Source organism: Apium graveolens, chromosome 10 (genome assembly GCF_009905375.1).
Source record: "Apium graveolens cultivar Ventura chromosome 10, ASM990537v1, whole genome shotgun sequence".
In the NCBI taxonomy this organism is placed as follows: Eukaryota; Viridiplantae; Streptophyta; class Magnoliopsida; order Apiales; family Apiaceae; genus Apium; species Apium graveolens.
In genome coordinates, this window is record NC_133656.1 from 185,252,011 (window position 1) to 185,271,018 (window position 19,008).

The 19,008-nt window shown below is 33.6% G+C and overlaps 2 protein-coding genes and 1 non-coding gene across 4 annotated transcripts; 1 reads left to right on the forward strand and 2 right to left on the reverse strand.

Moving 5' to 3' along the window:
* Positions 1–821: 821 nt before the first annotated feature.
* Positions 822–5,461, forward strand: LOC141693918 (azadirone synthase LFS-like). 2 transcript variants are annotated; one of them, XM_074499105.1, is made up of 11 exons: positions 822–985; positions 1,307–1,502; positions 2,009–2,107; positions 2,258–2,309; positions 2,751–2,872; positions 2,958–3,058; positions 3,163–3,221; positions 3,343–3,399; positions 4,458–4,503; positions 4,847–4,926; positions 5,149–5,461. In XM_074499105.1, the coding sequence occupies exons 1-11, from the start codon at positions 893–895 to the stop codon at positions 5,228–5,230; spliced, it is 987 nt and encodes a 328-aa protein (XP_074355206.1). In that variant the 5' UTR covers positions 822–892; the 3' UTR covers positions 5,231–5,461. The 2 variants fall into 2 exon arrangements, with proteins under 2 accessions (XP_074355206.1, XP_074355207.1); XM_074499106.1 differs by lacking the exon at positions 1,307–1,502 and having other exon boundaries at positions 855–985.
* Positions 3,540–3,611, reverse strand: TRNAP-AGG (transfer RNA proline (anticodon AGG)). The gene has a single exon. It is a non-coding gene; the product is annotated as a tRNA-Pro (tRNA).
* A 741-nt stretch (positions 5,462–6,202) lies between the features above and the next one.
* LOC141690133 (golgin candidate 1) lies at positions 6,203–18,675 on the reverse strand. Its single transcript, XM_074494785.1, has 21 exons — positions 18,373–18,675; positions 16,233–16,313; positions 14,392–14,441; positions 13,694–14,317; positions 13,509–13,571; positions 12,733–12,810; positions 12,447–12,650; positions 11,169–11,225; positions 10,999–11,073; positions 10,819–10,890; positions 10,004–10,066; positions 9,808–9,906; positions 8,947–9,024; positions 8,610–8,678; positions 8,487–8,534; positions 8,298–8,393; positions 8,098–8,174; positions 7,471–7,516; positions 7,290–7,388; positions 7,149–7,193; positions 6,203–6,736 (listed from the first exon to the last, which is right to left on the reverse strand). The coding sequence occupies exons 1-21, from the start codon at positions 18,398–18,400 to the stop codon at positions 6,662–6,664; spliced, it is 2,127 nt and encodes a 708-aa protein (XP_074350886.1). The 5' UTR covers positions 18,401–18,675; the 3' UTR covers positions 6,203–6,661.
* Between the last annotated feature and the right edge of the window lie 333 nt (positions 18,676–19,008).

Below are 19,008 nucleotides of genomic sequence, written 5' to 3' on the forward strand. Positions count from 1 at the left end.
ATTATATTATATATATATATATTAGGATATTTCCGATATTTAGATTATATTAATTTTTTATATAAATTCACACATGTATTATTATTCTATGTTAATTGTAATAAAGATTTACGTTCACAATATCTCTCTTAAGTTATCAAAATCAACTCCGTATTAACTCCATCAAGTTGATATGAAGTTCAAATCACTTAAAGGTCACCTTTCGTTTAAAATACGATTAAAAATATAAAAAAATGAATATTTCTGGATTTATATGTCGGTAAAATTGTCAGTAATTTTAACCATTGCAAGTGTAATAATTAAGAGAGAATTTTCAGTCGAAAATATCCGCAATAATTCAATATATAAAATTATATTTTTGATTTTTTTTCGAGCTGAGCTCGCGCCTATTTCGAGCCGAACTCGAGTAAAATATGTCAAATGTTCGGGTCGAACTCGTTTTCTAATAAATATGAGTTTTTAATAAATGAATCGAATCGAGCCGAGTTCAAATTCGTTCGCGAATAATTCTGTAGGCTGATGATCTAGTAAATAATACAATATTCTAATATATGATTAATCGTAATTTTACGTATATGTGAATATGTGTTGAAAAAGTGATTTTTTTTTGCGATCCCCCTTATATTTAAAACGGGATCCGCCACCGATTATACATAACTTTATTATAAAAAGTATATTAAAATTTAAATGAGTTTCTATATTAAATTCGATCTGTCAATTCTTAAATATTTTTTGACGGAAATTGTTAAATATTTTAAATTCTAATATTTTAAAAAATAATTTAATAAAAAAAACAAAAGATTACGATATGACGGTGTTTTGTGTAACTGGAAACTGTTCAAACACCAAGGTTGAAGAAGCTCCGCCACAAAAGATATTTTAAATAACAAAAATGGTGAGCTCAGTTGAAGAAGCATCTGCTAAACTCAATTGTATTGATCTTTCTAGCCCTGATATTCAAACCTCTGTTTCTTTGCTCAAACAGGTACCCCTTAATTATACTTACATATTTTCATGTGTGTGTTTATATATATATGCTGAATTTTGTCATTCTTTTTTAAGTTATTGCCCACTTTGGTGATCTTTAGATGCTTCAACATTATAATATTCATGAAAGTGAGTAACTTTATTGTTGTTTTGTAATTCTTGAAATTATGGTTTTGCATAAAAAGATTAATCTAATTTGTTCTTTTTTTGGTTTTGATGTGATTTATGTATACCCTTTAGTTGATTGATTAGTAAATTAGTGAACTTTAGAGGAATTAAGAGTGAGTATATAAGTTTTTGATTGGTTCTTGGTTATTAGGCTTGCATGGATTGTGGGTTTTTTTATGTTGTCAATCATGGAATCAGCCAAGAATTTATGGATGAGGTTTTTGCACAAAGCAAGAAATTTTTTGACCTTCCGATTGAGGAAAAGATGAAGGTTATTAAGAATGAGAAGCATCGCGGTTACACTCCTATTCTTGATGAATATCTTGATCCTGTCAATCAAATTAATGGTTTGTTTTTGTACCTCCTGTTCTAATTTTTGTTTGCGATGTAAAACACAGTTAATGCATTATAATTGATGTATATGGTGATATGGAAGTGATTTGAACCCATGCTTGTTGATGGGAAAAGAGGGGAAGATTACCTGCCACTACGCTATTAACAATATGACTGGTGTTATACTTTTACTTGCATATCTTGTTGAATCAAACTCTGGCATTAAGTGTGAAGAACTAAAAAGAGTTTGATTAAGATAATTTTTGTAAGCGTGATCGGTTTGCGGAATTAGCGTCACATATTTCCTTGATAGGATTTCCGAAAACTAGCCCAGAAGAATAAATGCAGTTGGCAAGATTGCATATATGCAGTGTTGAGTTATGCAAAGTTTATGCGTTGTCCTGTAAAAGCTAATGGTCTTTTACTGATCCAAAAAATTAGCATGTGACAATAAAATTCTGTTTGCATTACTACAGAATTAATGCTTTGTAAATATATCATACATTTTTTCCTAATACAGGAGACTACAAAGAGGGTTATTACAAGGGTGTGGAAGTACCTGGAGATGATCCTAGAGCACAAAAGAAGTTTATTGGTCCAAATGTGTGGCCTGCTGCAGGTAACTTTTGAAAATAACGCTGGTCATGTGTATGAGATTTATCTTAAAGCTTTAGATTTGAAGTTGGTATGGGCTCTTTTACTTATAGTGCAGGCTTTACTGTTTAGATTTAAGTAACATCTGGGGACTTTTTTGGTCCATGATTGACAGATACTTTACCTGGATGGAGAGAAACAATGGAAAGATACCATCTAGAAGTGCTGTAAGTTGTTATCAGCTCTACAAGATAGAAGTTGGAAGTTAAAAATTCTCTTATATAGTTTTGAATATATCGTAACTAATCTTTGATTATGAACTAGATTTTTTGGACCATTAATTCAAGTATTTTCATGCTGTTTCCTATTCAAGAAAGAGTAGCACCTTTTAGATTTAGTATACAGGGTTTACTGACATTATAAAGTCTCTGTTAAACATAGTGGAGTCTTCAAGGTATTACAATATATTTAGTTGATACATACAATTGTTTCTTGTATGCCATTAAAAAGAAACAAGTTGCATTAGGCAACAGTGCTTGTCAAGAACACTTTGCATATCATCAGTAGCCAATTACGTTAAATGCAATGTACAGTTTTCTACTAGATATTACGATTGATTTAAAAAAATTCGTGTTAACTTGAGATACATTCTTTCTATGTTCATATAGAGCAGTAGCAAGGGCAGTAGGAAGGCTCATATCCTTAGCACTCGATTTAAGGAGTGATTTCTTTGATCAGCCCATAATGCTAGGTGATCCAACTGGAATTTTGCGCCTGCTACATTATGAAGGTTAAGCACTTGTTATTGGATGTATCCCAGTTGAGGAACAGAATTAGATATGATTGTTCTTGATATATATATTCTTCAATCTTAGGTCATGTCTCTGATTCCATCAAGGGAATATATGGAGCTGGTGCTCATACTGATTTTGGTTTTATCACCCTCCTGACAACAGATGATGTCCTTGCTCTACAAGTATGAATAAAGCTTAATTTAAGTTACTCAGCCCTAGCGCTTTTTTTTGCTATCTGGCCCTACTCTTTTCCTTTGCTTTGTTAACATACATATACCCGTTCTAGATATGTAAAAATAAGGATGCTGAACCGAAGGTTTGGGAATATGTGGCACCATTAAAAGGGTGAGTCTTACGATCTTATAAATTTTCACAGTTGCACTGTTGGGGAAATGTTGTTTCAGAATGCTAAGTATTGCATACTCTGCTATCTTATTGTTTGTTTGTCACTGGCTGAATATTCCAGGGCATTCATAGTAAATATTGGTGATATGCTTGAGAGATGGAGCAACAATGTATTCAGGTAACTTCAAATTTCGACTTAACTGGTATCCAACTCACTGTTCCTTTTGGGAAGTAGAAAATGAGTGATTTTGGATCTAGATATAAATTTTATGTGAAAATTTGCAATTATGGAAAATGTAAACTAAAACAATTAGAAATGGGGCATTCCGAGAATTGAACTCGGGACCTCTCGCACCCTAAGCGAGAATCATACCACTAGACCAAATGCCCATTTTGAGAAAGTTTTTGTCAAAACCAACAAGACCATGAAACATCAATCAAGGCACAGATTTTCACTGAAAACTAATTAATTCTTCAAAGACCAACCAGATATACTATACTTAATTTAAATATTATAAATGGATAGCTAGCACCAATTTTCTGTTGGCTCTTGTTCTCAAAATTGAATAGGTTTTCTTTTCTATCTTAATTGTTTTAATTTAACTTTTTTGGTATAATAATGAAATGCTGAGAATCAATTTACCCTCTTACACTTTTGCAAGTTGAAAATTGCATTTTATAATAGTTTGAATACAATTTTTTTATAAATAAGAAATTGTATATAAATTTAATCGAGTGTGATACATTTACCACCCTAGTTAGATTTTCTGATCCTGATAAGCTTAGGCTTCGCTATGGGGCGGGGAAAATGGAACCCATTCCACTGTAAGCCTATGATGGGGCATGGTGCGGACGTGCGGGTACAGTTTTTACCTAGTTCTCGTGGCGAAAATCAAATGAATAAAGGAGTTCATACTAATCCTAGAATAATTTACATTGATTGTTTTATAACTGGAGCTGAAATTTTACGAGAAAGTTATAAAACCATCATAATTGATCCTGTTATTTGGTTCTTGCATACTCATAAAGGTTGTGTTTGGTTGGAAGGAGTGGAATGAGACGGGGAAAAAATTTAATTTGATATACCTAGCTGGACAGTATCCATTTCTTGGTCCATTCTCAAAAACATTAGAGCTAAACCTTCTTAATCTCTGTTTGTTTATATATGGGTCCTTTCTCAACAACATTAGAGCTAAACCTTCTTAATATCTGTTTGTTTATATATAATATATGCAGGTCGACATTACACCGTGTTTTACGGACTACTCAAGACCGATATTCTGTAAGTACTTTCATGAGTTTGTATGAAATTTCTGGAATTTAAAAGCTATCCTATAGATGCTTGTTTAACACTGCTCACTAACTCGTAAGTAAATAGTATATCACGGGTCTGTTCACATCGGAAGATTTCCAAGATTCGCTCTCTATATAATTATCAAAAACTTGCCGGATGACAAGATTTCAAATGTTTCCTTGCTATGTTTGCTCTGATTGCCAATTGCATCATGGCCTAATAATTAGTTTTTCATTTTCTTAACGCGCTGGCACACTGCTTTCATACATACATTTCTACATATTTCTCTCAGTTTTTTAACATTGCTTGATCTCTGTGTTCTTGTTTGCAGATTGCATTTTTTGCGGAGCCAAGGGAGGATTGTCTAGTCGAATGTTTGCCAACTTGTCAGTCAGAAGAAAACCCTCCCAAGTAAGAACAAGTATCCAAACTGAAATTACATATCGGGGGCATGTTAGAGTTCTTTTGGAACACATTATCTGTTCCTACGATAAAAGAAAATATGTGATAGGCGAATGCAATTCAGAAATGTATACATGTTCTGAATTAGAACCTGAACAGAATCCTTTAGAACTTATTACATTGTTTATTACTATGTATGAGTTAATAACATAATTTTTTCTCATTGGCTAGGTATCCGCCCGTTGAATGTGAGACGTATCTTCTCCAGCGATACAGGGAAACTCAAGCTGACCCGAGCTCATACAGAATATAAATACACCTGCCAAATCGGAAACATTATGAAGTACCGGGGCCGTTTGTCTAGGTTTTTGTTCTGAATTATTAGTCAACATTTGTTGCTAATTTGAGTTTAGTTCTTAATTCTTACATAGTAATGCAACCAAAGAAGGAACTAGGAATAGTATACCAACTAGTCATCAATTACACAACTGAACTGTTTATTTATTTATTTTCCCCTTTTCAGTCTAAAGACCGATTGAATCAACACCATCGGGTTCACCGGTGCAGCGTCATAATTTTTGTGGGAAATGAATGGAGTAGTATTAGGGTAAAAAGTGTTATAAAACGAATATGCCAATGCGCCAAATTGAGGGTTTACTGATTCAAGGGTTTGCCATTGGCACATGCTAAATACTCAAATCTATAATTTTGGAGTGTTTTGATTGGCTTAGTTGTGAATGCAGGATAGAAGTGTTGGTCAATCAAAACAAGTTAAAATTATAAAAATTTGCGTCTATCACAGGTCCAAATAAAGCGATAAAGTATGTCTGCATAAATCCAACCTTGTCACTTCATCAAAATTGTGTTTTATTCACTAATTTACATATGTACTTCTTGAATTCTGGTAAAATAAATACTAATATTTATGCATGTAAATACTTCCATCCTAAAAAGTGACCGATTGAAAAAAAAATACAAAAATAATGGATGGTATAGAATTTATTAAACAAGTAAAACTAGCTCAAATCAGTATCTAGAAATATTTTTCAAATTATGAAGTAGAGTAATTTTTACTTTATTTTGACAAGATGAAGTAGATTATATTAAATATGCACCTGATCAAATTTTCAATATTCCCCAAAGTCGGGACCGAATCTAAAACTAGTTTCCTTAAACATATCAATTATTATCATGATAAAAGGGTAATTTTTTTAAAAAAAATAGAGGTGGAGACAGGGTTCAAATGTTTCTGTACAAGTAGCTTTATAATTAAAAAAACACGGTATCAAGAAATAATATTAATGATATGGCATTCTCAGTCTATTAGCAAGAACGGTACCCAAAAAAATAAATGGTCATTCACACTACAATCTCATTACATGTTTGCTATGACAATTTCCAATATATCTAGTTACACCACACTCTAAGGGGGCACGCCGGAAATTATAGCATATGTTATATAGTACAGATTACATTAGTTAATTACAGATGTCATGATATCCCACTGAGCAAAAAATAGTTTCTCCCATTTATCTGATAGAGCTAGTCTACTAAATACATATTCTTCGAATGTATTCACCATCGAATAACTGTAATCCAGAACTGGTCATTGAACTGATGTATAATCTTTTTAGTTGTATTTGTAACAAAACCTATTTGGTTACTTCTGCATGTTTCAGTTTCCACCAGCAGCAATTTCATCATTTAGTAGGGAACCTTGGGAATACTGGCAGGAGGATGACTATCACGGTAACAAAGTGCTGTTAACAAGTCCCATAGATTCTGCAACTTCTCTAGAGGCAAAGGTATCATCTTGCTCCTGCTCATTGTAAAAAAAGGGTAAGGACATGCAGCAAAAGGTTGCAATAGATTTACTCTGTTCCAAAGTTATGAATTGCATTTTCTTCATGACAACAGCGGGGATACAGGAACAAAGGTTCCAGTTGACCAAGAACACAGACATTTTCTTGTAGTGCCAGATTATATAATCTGTGTGCATACTGTGCATCTTAGCATGCACTTCATTAACAAACATCACTTCACCTTATATTGAAGTTGCAGTTACGGCACTAGTCAATTGTTGATATTATATTCTTCACCATCCCATTAGAAAACTCATAAAAAACTTTGGAAAAAAAGTTACTCTTTTGACTTGGATATTTCACATTTTTAAGCAAAAAAGGCATATTTCAAATGATGCGATTTAATCCATAGTACAATTTTATCCATACCTGAAGTCGATGCAGCAGATACATCAAGAAAAGGTGCACAAAAACCTGTAATGTCGATTCATGTCACCATTCAATAATGACGAATCAACAAATTTTGGTAAGAAAACTCATTTCGGCATGGCTTAAATAAAAATTGCTTACCAGATAGAATAACAGTAGAACTCGAGCAACAGGATACCGCCAAAGAAATCTTGTAGCCCTGACAGCACCAAAATCCAACAGTTTTGCTGCCTTCTGCAACTGCAAAAAGAAAGTTTCAAATTTAGATAAATGAAACAGAAGCAAAGCAAGAACACAGAGTACAATCAAGCACGGAGGAAACCTGGATGCTAGCCGCAGCCATGTGGCGATGATGCAAGGGAAGAGGCCTGAATTTAAGGATGGAGTACATTACCATAACTCATAAGCAACAATAGATAAAATTATAGAATTATAAGGTATCAACAACTGCACATGATATTACTCTTCATGCAGATTTCCAGAACAAATCGTCATTTCAGAAGAAGATTAGTTTAGATTATTTCTACAAATTTTACAAATTCAAATTCTGATCCAGCAAGTTTAATTCAATGTGTCATATCATAAATCTAGTACCGCAAGTGCATAGATACTACTGGTTGTGTGCCATCTTCATTGTTCTGTAATGTGCTTGACAAATTTATTCTGCTAGTTCTAGTTACCTCAGGAATGGAACATATCACGGGATCAAGAGAAGTTATTGATGTTTTAAACTTTCTGTAGGTCACCCAAAAATAAATCTTCTGTAAACTATACATAGCTCAAAGATATAATAGTCCATTTTAAAATATTAATTTAATTCATATTGTCAAGCCTAGGTTTTGACTGTCATATCGCAGTGCAAGTACCAAGGATTGAGAATTAATAAAATGCATGCTAAAGGTTCCTCCACTTGATCAAAGAAAATTAAAAGACGAGCACAAGTTCATACTCAAGGGCTTTCATATCAGTGTCTTCTTCCCAAGATGATGATGCTCGACGAGGAACTCTACTCCGTTCTACTTCTATCTGTTTATGTAGCGATGTAATATAGGCAACCAATAAGTATACAAAGAAACATAAAACTAAATCTGCAAAGGTAGATAGGTGCAATATGAGATGCAGTAGAAGGGTAAACAATTGGTGTCAGACCTGAACCTCTTGTATACGCTTCATCTCCTTTTCCAATTGAAATTCTGCAGCAGTTTTTTCACTAGACATGGCTTCTAACTGAGTTTGCTTGTAATACTTGATATGCATAACAATCATGTGCAGCTATCATCAGAATTTTATATTCAACAAAAAAGATAAATGGGTATATTGACTACAAGTTCTCCATACCAGTAAATCAGTGAGGTCACGGTACCGTTTTTCCAGTTCCATATGCTCCTGTTCAATACATATTTCTTATTATTTCCTTGTGTGCAACGACAAAAAGAAAAGATATAAGCAATAGAGCACCACCTGTCTTGAATAATGTTCAGCATCTCTTTTCATGGCAGACATTTCAACTCTCATTTTTTGAAGTTCAGCCTGAAACCAAGAAAGAGAGATATTATGTAGGCTTACGAAATTACTATAAAAAAAGATTTTCTACATATTATCTGAGCACAAGAAGTGTGGCAGATCCAACTATTGTTAAAGATGTCTAATTTACTACCTAATAATTGGTGTAAATTTATTACTTTAGTAAATAATTTCTTTAGTAGATAATTTGATAAAATACAATATAATGTTGTGCGTGCATTGCACTTGTCATTAGTAATAACTTATCCTTGTCTATAGATTAACAGAAACTTGCCTCCAATGAAGAAAGCTTGCTCTCGGCATCTCTCTGACTTTGTCTGGCACGCTCCACTTCATCCTGCCATGCTTGTATCTACACATTCAAACATTTTAACTGACATTATAAACAATGCTTGCTACTTACATGCTAAGATTTATCCAAAAAATGAAAAGGATATATAAAGCACAACATGAGATACTTGCCAAAAAAAATCATGCATAGAAGAATATTCTTCCAAAGAGAGCACAACCAATTTTTTAACAATCAATATTAAAGGTACTCTCCAACGATGCAGCAGTCAATGACAGGTGGTCTTGCAGGTGTGCCATGACTAGTGAATCTTATGGACAAATAGTACCTGTTCCCTGATTGTCCACTAAAGACCCACATAACTTCAATCCTAGAAACTTCTAAATCTTATGAAGAATAGTAATTAAAGGAACGAAGTAATTTTAGTGCAGATAACTTCTCACTGCACTCTAGATCTGTTAAACTTCTAAGCAATATATATATTTAGAGAGAGAGAAAGTAGTAAATAATAATCTTAGCATGCTTTTTAAAGTAAAAATGGGTATCGGGCATTAAATAACTTTTAAAAATTCAAGGAGGAAAGAATGCAATCATATAAACAATTAATTGCTAAAAACCATATTCTCTCTCAAACTTACATGGGCATGCCATAGTGTATATTATTATAATTATATTGTTCAAGCAAGGGTACCTTTTGAACACTTTAACCATTTGTTTCTAGGTTCATAAGTACTCTATTATCCTATCCGATGATATAGATTATATGTGCTGTTGAACTAAGTTCCCCTTTAACAAATAAATACAGTGTTGCTTCACCAGTAGACTTCCTTAAAAGTATTTCCATACCTGAATTGCTTGATTAGCCTCTTCAGGAGACTTTTTTTGCCCGCGACGATTACGAACTTCCATATCTTGCAGTTCTTGATTTAGAGAAGAACATTCAACCTGATGGTAAATCGATATTTCTTAGCTGAGTCATTATCTTTACAAAAATATGCAGGACTAAATTGCATAATAAGTACACATCATAAACAATATCTACCTCTAGAAGTGCAACCTTCTTTTCAAGCTCTACTGTTTTTGACATTCTCTCGTCTGCTGTTCTCTAAATAAAGAAGAAATATTGTAACCAATTAAATATAGGAACTAAAGTGTAAACTTAACTTTTTCCTTTAGCAATAAGAATTAGAAATATACTACGTCCAGGCAACACACAACTACGTTATCTTCAACAATCTATTAATTGACATCGAATAAGAGGAAATCCAAACAATGAGATTCAGCATCCTGACATAAAAGTAGACTATGCCTTTCAAGATCCAAATCAGATCTGCAATTTTGTATTTATCGCTCTCTGCTACATCAGAGCAACAGGGCCAGCATGGAGATGATTCAGTACGATTTTCACATCATATGTGCACAAACATAAATATTTTGTCCTTGTTTAGAAGAATAGCAGACAAGTTCAGAATGGAAAATTGGCTACTTGACCCTGCTACTTCATATAGCGGCCAAAAAAAAAATTCATTCCATGGTCTTAAGATTGTTAAGGTATGTACATGACAACAGATTTAGCACTACTAGATTTTTGTAAAATGCATGCTTTCAGAAATCTGCATGACGGTAAAGGAAAGGAACTTATCCTATCCCATATTTCATATATTTACCACTAAAGGAAAGGAAAATAAAACAGAAATATGTTATTCCTACACAACTAGACAACCATGAAAAGGATGGGCAACCCTAATTTACAGGTAAATTAATAAAGTAGCAAGAATCAGTATGTTAATTTGACGAGCAGAGATCCCTTTTAGATATCTAGGTAACTAGTTGAAACCAAAATATGCAATTAAGTACCTGAATCCTGGCTAGGGCTGTTGACGCATCAAGAGCTCGGTGTTCCAACTCAACTTCTCTTTCCATGGCAGCCTGTTTATTTGGTAACATGACTATAGTAAAAGCGAGTAAACAATCAACAACGAAACAGACTCACACAAAATTACAAAAAAATACAGAAATAGATGTCTAGATAAAGACCATCTTGGTAGCATTGTGGGCAGCACGCTCTTCTTCTGCGCGCCGTTCAACAGAAGACAGTTCCTCCTTTAGAGCCTGATATAATATTGCCATCATTCTTATATTCAGAATGAAACCGAAATAATGTTTCCAGAAAAAAACATATTTGATGGATGAGAGAGTCAACTTACTTGCATCATCCTTGTTTCAGTTAATTCTCTATTTCTCATTATAGACTCCATGTTTGCCTGTTAAAAGTTAATAAGACATACTCAAATATCTCTCAGATATAATAGATTTTACTCATAAAGAATGCATATAAACACAGAGCAGAGGACAAGATTAATATCTCGTTTCCAAAATCCAAGAGGAGAGATAGAAAACCCATCCAGTATCCACACCAACTTACAATTATGGGCTGTGGGGAGGGTAGAGTCGGTTCTTTAGAAGCATTTTTAATTAATGTAATAAAGTAAATAAGCAACTTTTTGAATAATCGAGCATCTTTAAGCTGTCTGCTCACATCTTATTTCACACCTATTTATTATCGATTCTCTCCAAGTAATACTGGACTCGTCAAATCAAATGTTATAAACAGCTACAAGGACACAAGTGTTCTGTTTAAATGTTTGTAGAGGCCATAAATCACTCATCCTAGGCAAGCCTATAATTTGAAGACATCCTGTGGCAATGTCCCTTCCATATTCCATATTAGAGAGTTTGAATACATGATACCACCGCTATATACTTATGTAATAGGATATAGATTATATCTTAAAATAGAAATTTACTCATAGAATACAGTGACTGACTATCTAACTATTAATGTTTCGGCTTTAATAGTATAGTAAGTGTAGAAGTGACTGACAAACTAAATCAACCATAGGCCAATACAGCACGGGTAGTGAACTTATTGTATGGTTATTTAGTTTTTGCATGCCTTTTTGAAAAAACTCGTTCTCTTATTTAAACTAGAGCATACGCTTGTCATTAAGGTCACGCCATGTCTACCTTTGCATAATTGATCGTGTTTCATACCATTTAAATACCTATTCCATCTTACTTGCAGGTTGAGATGAGTTCCTAGTTTAGTTCATGACAGAAATCTGAACTTAGCAACTCATGCTTGTAATAAAGGGCACACAGACAAAACATTTCTGGACCACATATTAAAAGAAAAAACGTAAATTTTGGAAGGACTATTTGGTAATTCAAAATTTTAGAGGCTGTAAGTATTCCTTGATATACAGATACCAAGGACAGAGTTAACTATATACAGATAAGAGGTTTTATAGTAATTAAACCAGATAACTAGAAAATTTTATCAATACATGTTGTCAATAGCCACAATGATTCTAAATTTCAAATGAACAGGTTTAATGCTTGAAATTCTTAATAACAATAACACGACAATGAAATCATATAAGGCTGAAATCATGTTCTGCTATTTCATGTGAAAATAAATTCACCTGTAATGATGCTAGATTTCCCTCAGATAGAGCAGCCTGTTTTTTGATTGCATCCATTGAGCTAACAAGCGACTCAATCTCCGAGTTCTTTGCGGTCAAAGCCTCAGCCATATTTGACTCGACTCTAGTAACCTCACTTTTATAGGAAGATAAGTCACTCTCTAGCTGGTGTATCCGTATTTCGTATGATTTGCTCAATTCTCTCTGTTAAATCAGAATCATTATTATTATCACTCTGCAATTTATAGCTTTTAATAAGACCCCAGGAGAAGGCTAACAGGTTCACCTCTGCAATGAGAAGTTCCTCCAACTGAGCATTTTCACTTTTGTACTCTTGAAGACGTGATGAAAGTCCAGCACATACCTAAGTATTATTGAGATGATTAGTAGACCATGAAAAGAATGACAATCTGTAAGGCTAAGAAAAAATGCTGTTATTTAATGTCGTATCCAGGATGTTTAATTGTTAAACTTTATCCAACAAACAGAGAAACTGCACCAATATTATTGATCTAATAGAACTTGGAAGGAACATAACGTAAAAGGGAAATCTCAAGATTCTAATAAACCCATTGCATCTAAAGAAACAGCACCAATATTGTCGATCTAAAAATTCTAAAAAACTCATTGGTAGCTAACATTTCCATAAACAGAGTACAACAAAGTGAGCCAGAAAGATAGCATGTACATCCTACCACTCAGAGTTTCTTACAATCATTTGCATAACTACTTCAAGCTCGCGGGGTAGCTAGCATTTTCATAGACAGCAAGATATTAGATATAGCGCAAAGATAGCAGATACATCCTACCATACAATAGTTTGGTACTGTTCACAGCTCTGTTGGATTACAATTGGCAAAAGTACCAACTTAATATATCGTTTCTTAAAGGGATGTGTGTGTGTGTGTGTGCATTCTAAATCAGTTGCTTGCTTCTACTCATTTAAAATAAGATACTTGAACTCAAGGAGGGGACATTGTACACATATAAATCAATCCAGGAATTAGAATACAAAATAAATATGGGATGCCTATGAAGGTGCTAGAAAAATATGCTCTTTACCCGTGCTAATCGTGCCTCTTTAGATTGACCCGTAGAAATTGCACTTTTAAGTAGACCTTGAGCCTGTAGAACTAAAGCATGATAGTCAATAAAAAATCATGCATCAGAGATCTGATAATATAGAAAGAATGGAAATGACAGGTGAAACCAAGATAACTCTATTCTCTTTTTCTGACATACTTTACCTCATCAAGCTGTTCCTGAACTTTAGCTGGAGAAACATCTTTGTTCTCTAGATGATTTATTTGACCCAGACGGGTTTCAACTTTCACCTCAGCATCTTTCAACTTTGAATCAATATCCATAGGTGTATCCACACTAACAGCTTGAGATTTTTCTTGGTCAATCTTCATAGAAGATTCTGTATCTTTGGCATTCTGGACAGAATCAGTTGCAGGATCTTTTCTAGTGATATCAACACTTCTGGAAGTAAGCTGAGAGGAAGGCAGACCCTTCTGACCATCTAAAGGAGTCTCTAGGACAACATCACCATCAGAAGCTGGCGGTACAGTTTCTACACCGGTAACAGTTCCTGAGACCTCATCATGATCAGCAACATGCCTCACCTCATTGTTAGAGATTGCACTGGATAAAGTACCGACTCCAGAGTCATCTCCTTTTACAGTCTGTTGCTCCTCGTTGCTAGTTAGGGCACTGGAACTAGTAGAACTAATGTCATTGTTCTCAATAAATTGAGTAGTTCCATCTTTATTAGATTCTACATCTGAGTGATATGTTTCAGACCTAGCCTGGTCCACTTTACTATCCGATGTTGTGGAAGATTCATTTGAGGGCAAATTTTTTGGAGGCTGTATATAGGATTTGTTAGACACTCGCACAATCTAATCTGTGGGACATATAGATATAGCAGATACAGGATTACCTTTGCTTTTCCCTTTGTTCTTTTTGCTTTGGATCCTCGCCCATTTGACACTTGGTAAGTAAAAAGAACAGAGAGATGAAATTTTTAATCAAACACTAATATCTCAAAATTAAAGAACAGCTAGAACATTTGCTATATTTGTGTAATCTATGTTATATGCATTTGTTTTGTGGAAGATTATTAGGCTCTTATAAATGAACTACATCAAGTAATGTGTACTGATACACTTATACACAAGAGACTATCATGTAAATCAGAAATTACTAAATTGAAGTCATGGGCCTATATTGGTTATAATGATGACAATGGATATATATATATGTGTGTGTGTGTGTGTGTTCATCATGATTATGACACCCGTATCAAATACTTTTACAACCCAGTTCATTTATATATATACATATATATAATGTATTGAAGACAGGAATTTACTTTAAAGATTATTAAAATCTTGAAGAAAACGTAGCTGGTAAATATATTTAAGATGGGCGAGAGATTCATATAATTTAAAAGGGTGACGCAGGACAGGTGATGAAAACAATATCAAAGATAGAAGTATGCGGATTAACCGCAAAAAACCCACAAGCCCGAGGTGATTCAACTGAAGAACCACTACTCCTAGGATTTTCAACCGTGAAAGAGAGGAATCTCTATGGATTCAATGGATTTTGGTGTGCAAGTGTCGGTCTTTCAAATTTGGAAAGTTCTTGCATTAAATTATCATTAGTAAGATATTATTGGTACCAAGTTCATATTGGGACTTGGAGGTAGGTTCATAGAGTAAAGAACTAGGGGGAAAACAAAGTGCAAAATCTTGGTGTCCAACATTGTTTTTGCATTCTCATACAGTATTACTTAAGCTTCTCGAACTGTGAATGTAAATTCAACTAGTCGATTTTAATAGTCGTCTCAGCAGATTGTAGAGTAAATACTAGTGACATCCAAGAATGATGCACCATAAGGTTAGGGAAAAGGTTGGAAACAAGGACCTATCTCCATGAGAATCGTAAAAACAAAATAAGTTCTTCAACTTATCATTTCTTATTTTCAACTCTGTCAAATAATGAAGAACCACAGATCCTGAACTTGGAGGATAAGAAAAAATCCTAGATAAAAGGATAGTAACTATAATAACTTTCTAAATTCCTAATTTATTAGTATTACACATTTGAACTTCTAAAATATTCTTAGTTATATAATAAATTACTTACAATTACACTTGTATTAATATGATTACTAAGAACTAAATATAAATAGGTCCTGCTCCTCATCAAAAAGTGGCTTCCACAATCCCCCCCCCCCACACACACCCACAAAAATAAGTTCCGCATGATTTGATGTTATGATCCCAACTTCAAGACAACGTCTTAAGGGCAGTAAAGTAAAAGCACCAGTGCAAGTTGGAAAAGAATTTTAATTAAACATATTGAGAGAATATATGAAAGGGGGATGGGGGATGGAAAGAGCGTGTTTTGTGTGTTAAAATCCAACTGTGGGTAAAATAGGAGTTCTTAAGCTACTCGAAAGCTTATACTTATCTTTGGTATTCCACACTACTGTAATTGCTGAACCTTCGATATCAGCTCTTTTGTTTCTAAAGCATCTTCTCTGGGATTGTGTTTATCATTGTTCTTGAGTAAATTAAGTGCTACTAATTTAGTCTATAACATTTGACTTATTCACGAAATAGAACAATAACTAAAAATCTCTATCGCATGGAGTTAATCACCTCTAAGGCAACTGGAATCACACACATAGAACTATAACCAAAAATTTAAGTCTCATGCAGAGTTAATCACTCCCAAGGTAACTGGAATATCACACACACATATAAAATATACCTGGCAACTGAGAATTGATTTCTTCATCTGGTTTGTCACCTACAACGAGCTTTGCCCTTCGGTCTACAACTTCGAACAGATCTGATAGCAAAAACAATCCATGAACTTGTTTTTATCTTAACAATAATTCACATGATTACATACAACATTAATGCTCTATACTGAAGCAATATACAGATATACTTTAATAAGAATATGACGTTATTTTTATACGCCAAGAAAATAATCAAAACCATCTAATATAATATTCTTACATCATACATGACACAAGCAGAGTCGTACACCGTATTTTGGTTTTAATACAAATCAGAGAAGTATAAAATGAAGAGGCATCAAGTATGCTAAACATATTGCCTACAAATCACCTAGAGAAACAAAATTTCCCGTTCCTAAAAAGAAAAAGAACTTTGGCAGAACAAATTAATCATCAAAACCAAAAGTCATAGTACGCTTTAACAGACCCACTATTGCATAATGACCAGACGAAATACCGGAAAATCAATCATAAAGTAGTAACACTAGCATATATGAAGATAAATGAACTCAATTATCTGATAATTTTAGTACTAATATTCTCAAATATAAAACATTGACAAAGCACCTTTAAAGTGGATTTTCAGTGTTCAATTTCCAGTTTATCACATCGGTTTGTTCCAACACTCAAAAACTTTTTTTTGGAAGACTAGAGGATAGAGCGTCCCACCCTCTCCAAAAAGTAGATGCGCAGTAATTAGGATTTTCTTTTAGTAAATTACTGCCTCCTGGTATGATCAGTGATGACTAATTTTTTTTTGTTTTGCTGCTCTAGCCCATACAATTATTGCTGAATCTTTTCAATTCACCAAACATTCAAGAAAGCTGATGTTTAAGGTCCGAATGTTCATCCCATGTTTCACCAAGTAAATGGGTAAACTAAATCCAAGTGCATAAATGGGTTGGGTAAACCGAGTCTAAGTACATAGATAGGTTCTCCTATTCATTTGAAACAGCTTTATCCAAGTGCAAATATAAATAGTTTCTTATATGGGATAGTAGTCCAGAGGTGGGAATCCTGGCACAGAGCAGAGCCAATTGCTTTATGACAAAACCGATACGGGATCATTCCTATTTGCTAGTTTAAAATCATTTTAAGCACCCTCATTAAACCAATGGTGGATCTGGTGTAAGACCATCAGCCAGTGGGGTTATCCCCCTTACTGGATTTTTACAACCACTTTTTTTTGTGTACAAAATTGTTTATAACATTATGATCTTGCTTTAATTCAAAGAATATGTTTTATCTACCCTTAATTATAGTTTTCAAAATTGTTTATAACATTATGATCTTGCTTTAATTCAAAGAATGTGTTTTATCTGCTCTTTTTTTTGAAATTTAACATTTTTCCTCTGTATTCATAAATTTCAGCAGTAATAATTGATAATAAAATTAGAATATTTATTTTCTCAACTCAATCTCTGTGGAAAGTAAATCATAGATCCGCCCCTACACCTAACTCAAGGAAAAAAGGTACATACAGCAACAACTTCACTAACATCTTCATTGAAAGAAACCTTTAAACACCCTGGTTACATTAATACAGTTCTTAATTCTTATATTAGTTCCACCTTTTAAACTTGCAACTGCTACCGCAATGACCGATTTTTGAACTTAAACAATATATATAGCTGGAACTGCAGTCTTAATATATAATTTTGATCAATATTACGCCTCTCCTACACTACTTCTCCAAATTTTCAACTAAAAAAGGCAGTAAGTCTATATCCGATCCACAGAATTTCTTACATTATAACTCTCCGATGCTCGTCTTCATATATTAATACGGATCATAACTACTTACAGGCCTCCACTACTCTCCTTGTCGGGAATTTCAACTAAAAAAAGGCAGAAAGTCTATATCCGAGCCATGGAATTTCCTACATTACAATTCTCAGATTTCGACTTTCGTATCGTTAAGAGAAACTTAATTGTGTGCCCTAACTAAATAAACTTAAGACTTAGTAATAAAAACTGCATCACATATTAATTAGAAATTAAATAAGCCTCAAAGCATCATGGACATGAAAAAGCCCTAAATCTATATAAAACGAAAAATCATCAAAATTAAAATGCATAAATCCATATAAATCTAGAAATATATACCTTCCGCGGCTTTGAGCCAATTGGCCATGGAAATGAAATCGAGATTTGAATTGCGAGATTTAAATAATGGCGTTGCGAGATCAGAAATTAATAAATAGTTTGTAACTTTTGTGTGTGTTATGTGTGTGGTGAGAGAGAGAGAGAGAGAGAGAGAGAGAGAGAGAGAGAGGTTTTGTGTGTGTGTGTGTTATATTACAACTGAATTGTTGCGGGCAATTTGGTGGTGTTCGTTAGGTGCAGTATCTCCGTTTTGTGCCCAGCTCACTGTTTTTCCGGTTCATATCTGTACTGCTTCTCTTCTTTTCTTTTTTTAAGTTATATTATTCTTTTAATTAATAAGGTAAAATGAAACTTCATGAAAATGTTATTCATATTTATTTATCCTACAACTTTGTAAGTGAAAGGATAACTCTAAACCTGTATCTTAAAACTTAAGCGGAATGGGATGTATACAAACGCCGAATTAGTGTTAAATTGGATATTTAATTATTTAAATATTTTGTAAAATTTAAGCGGGTAACTATTTAGTATTTAATGAAGTTTAAGTGGGTATAAGTAGAATTAAACATATTATAATCGTTTAAGTGGGTCTTTTACTAATTAAATAAAAAATTAAAAATAATTAAAAAAATATTA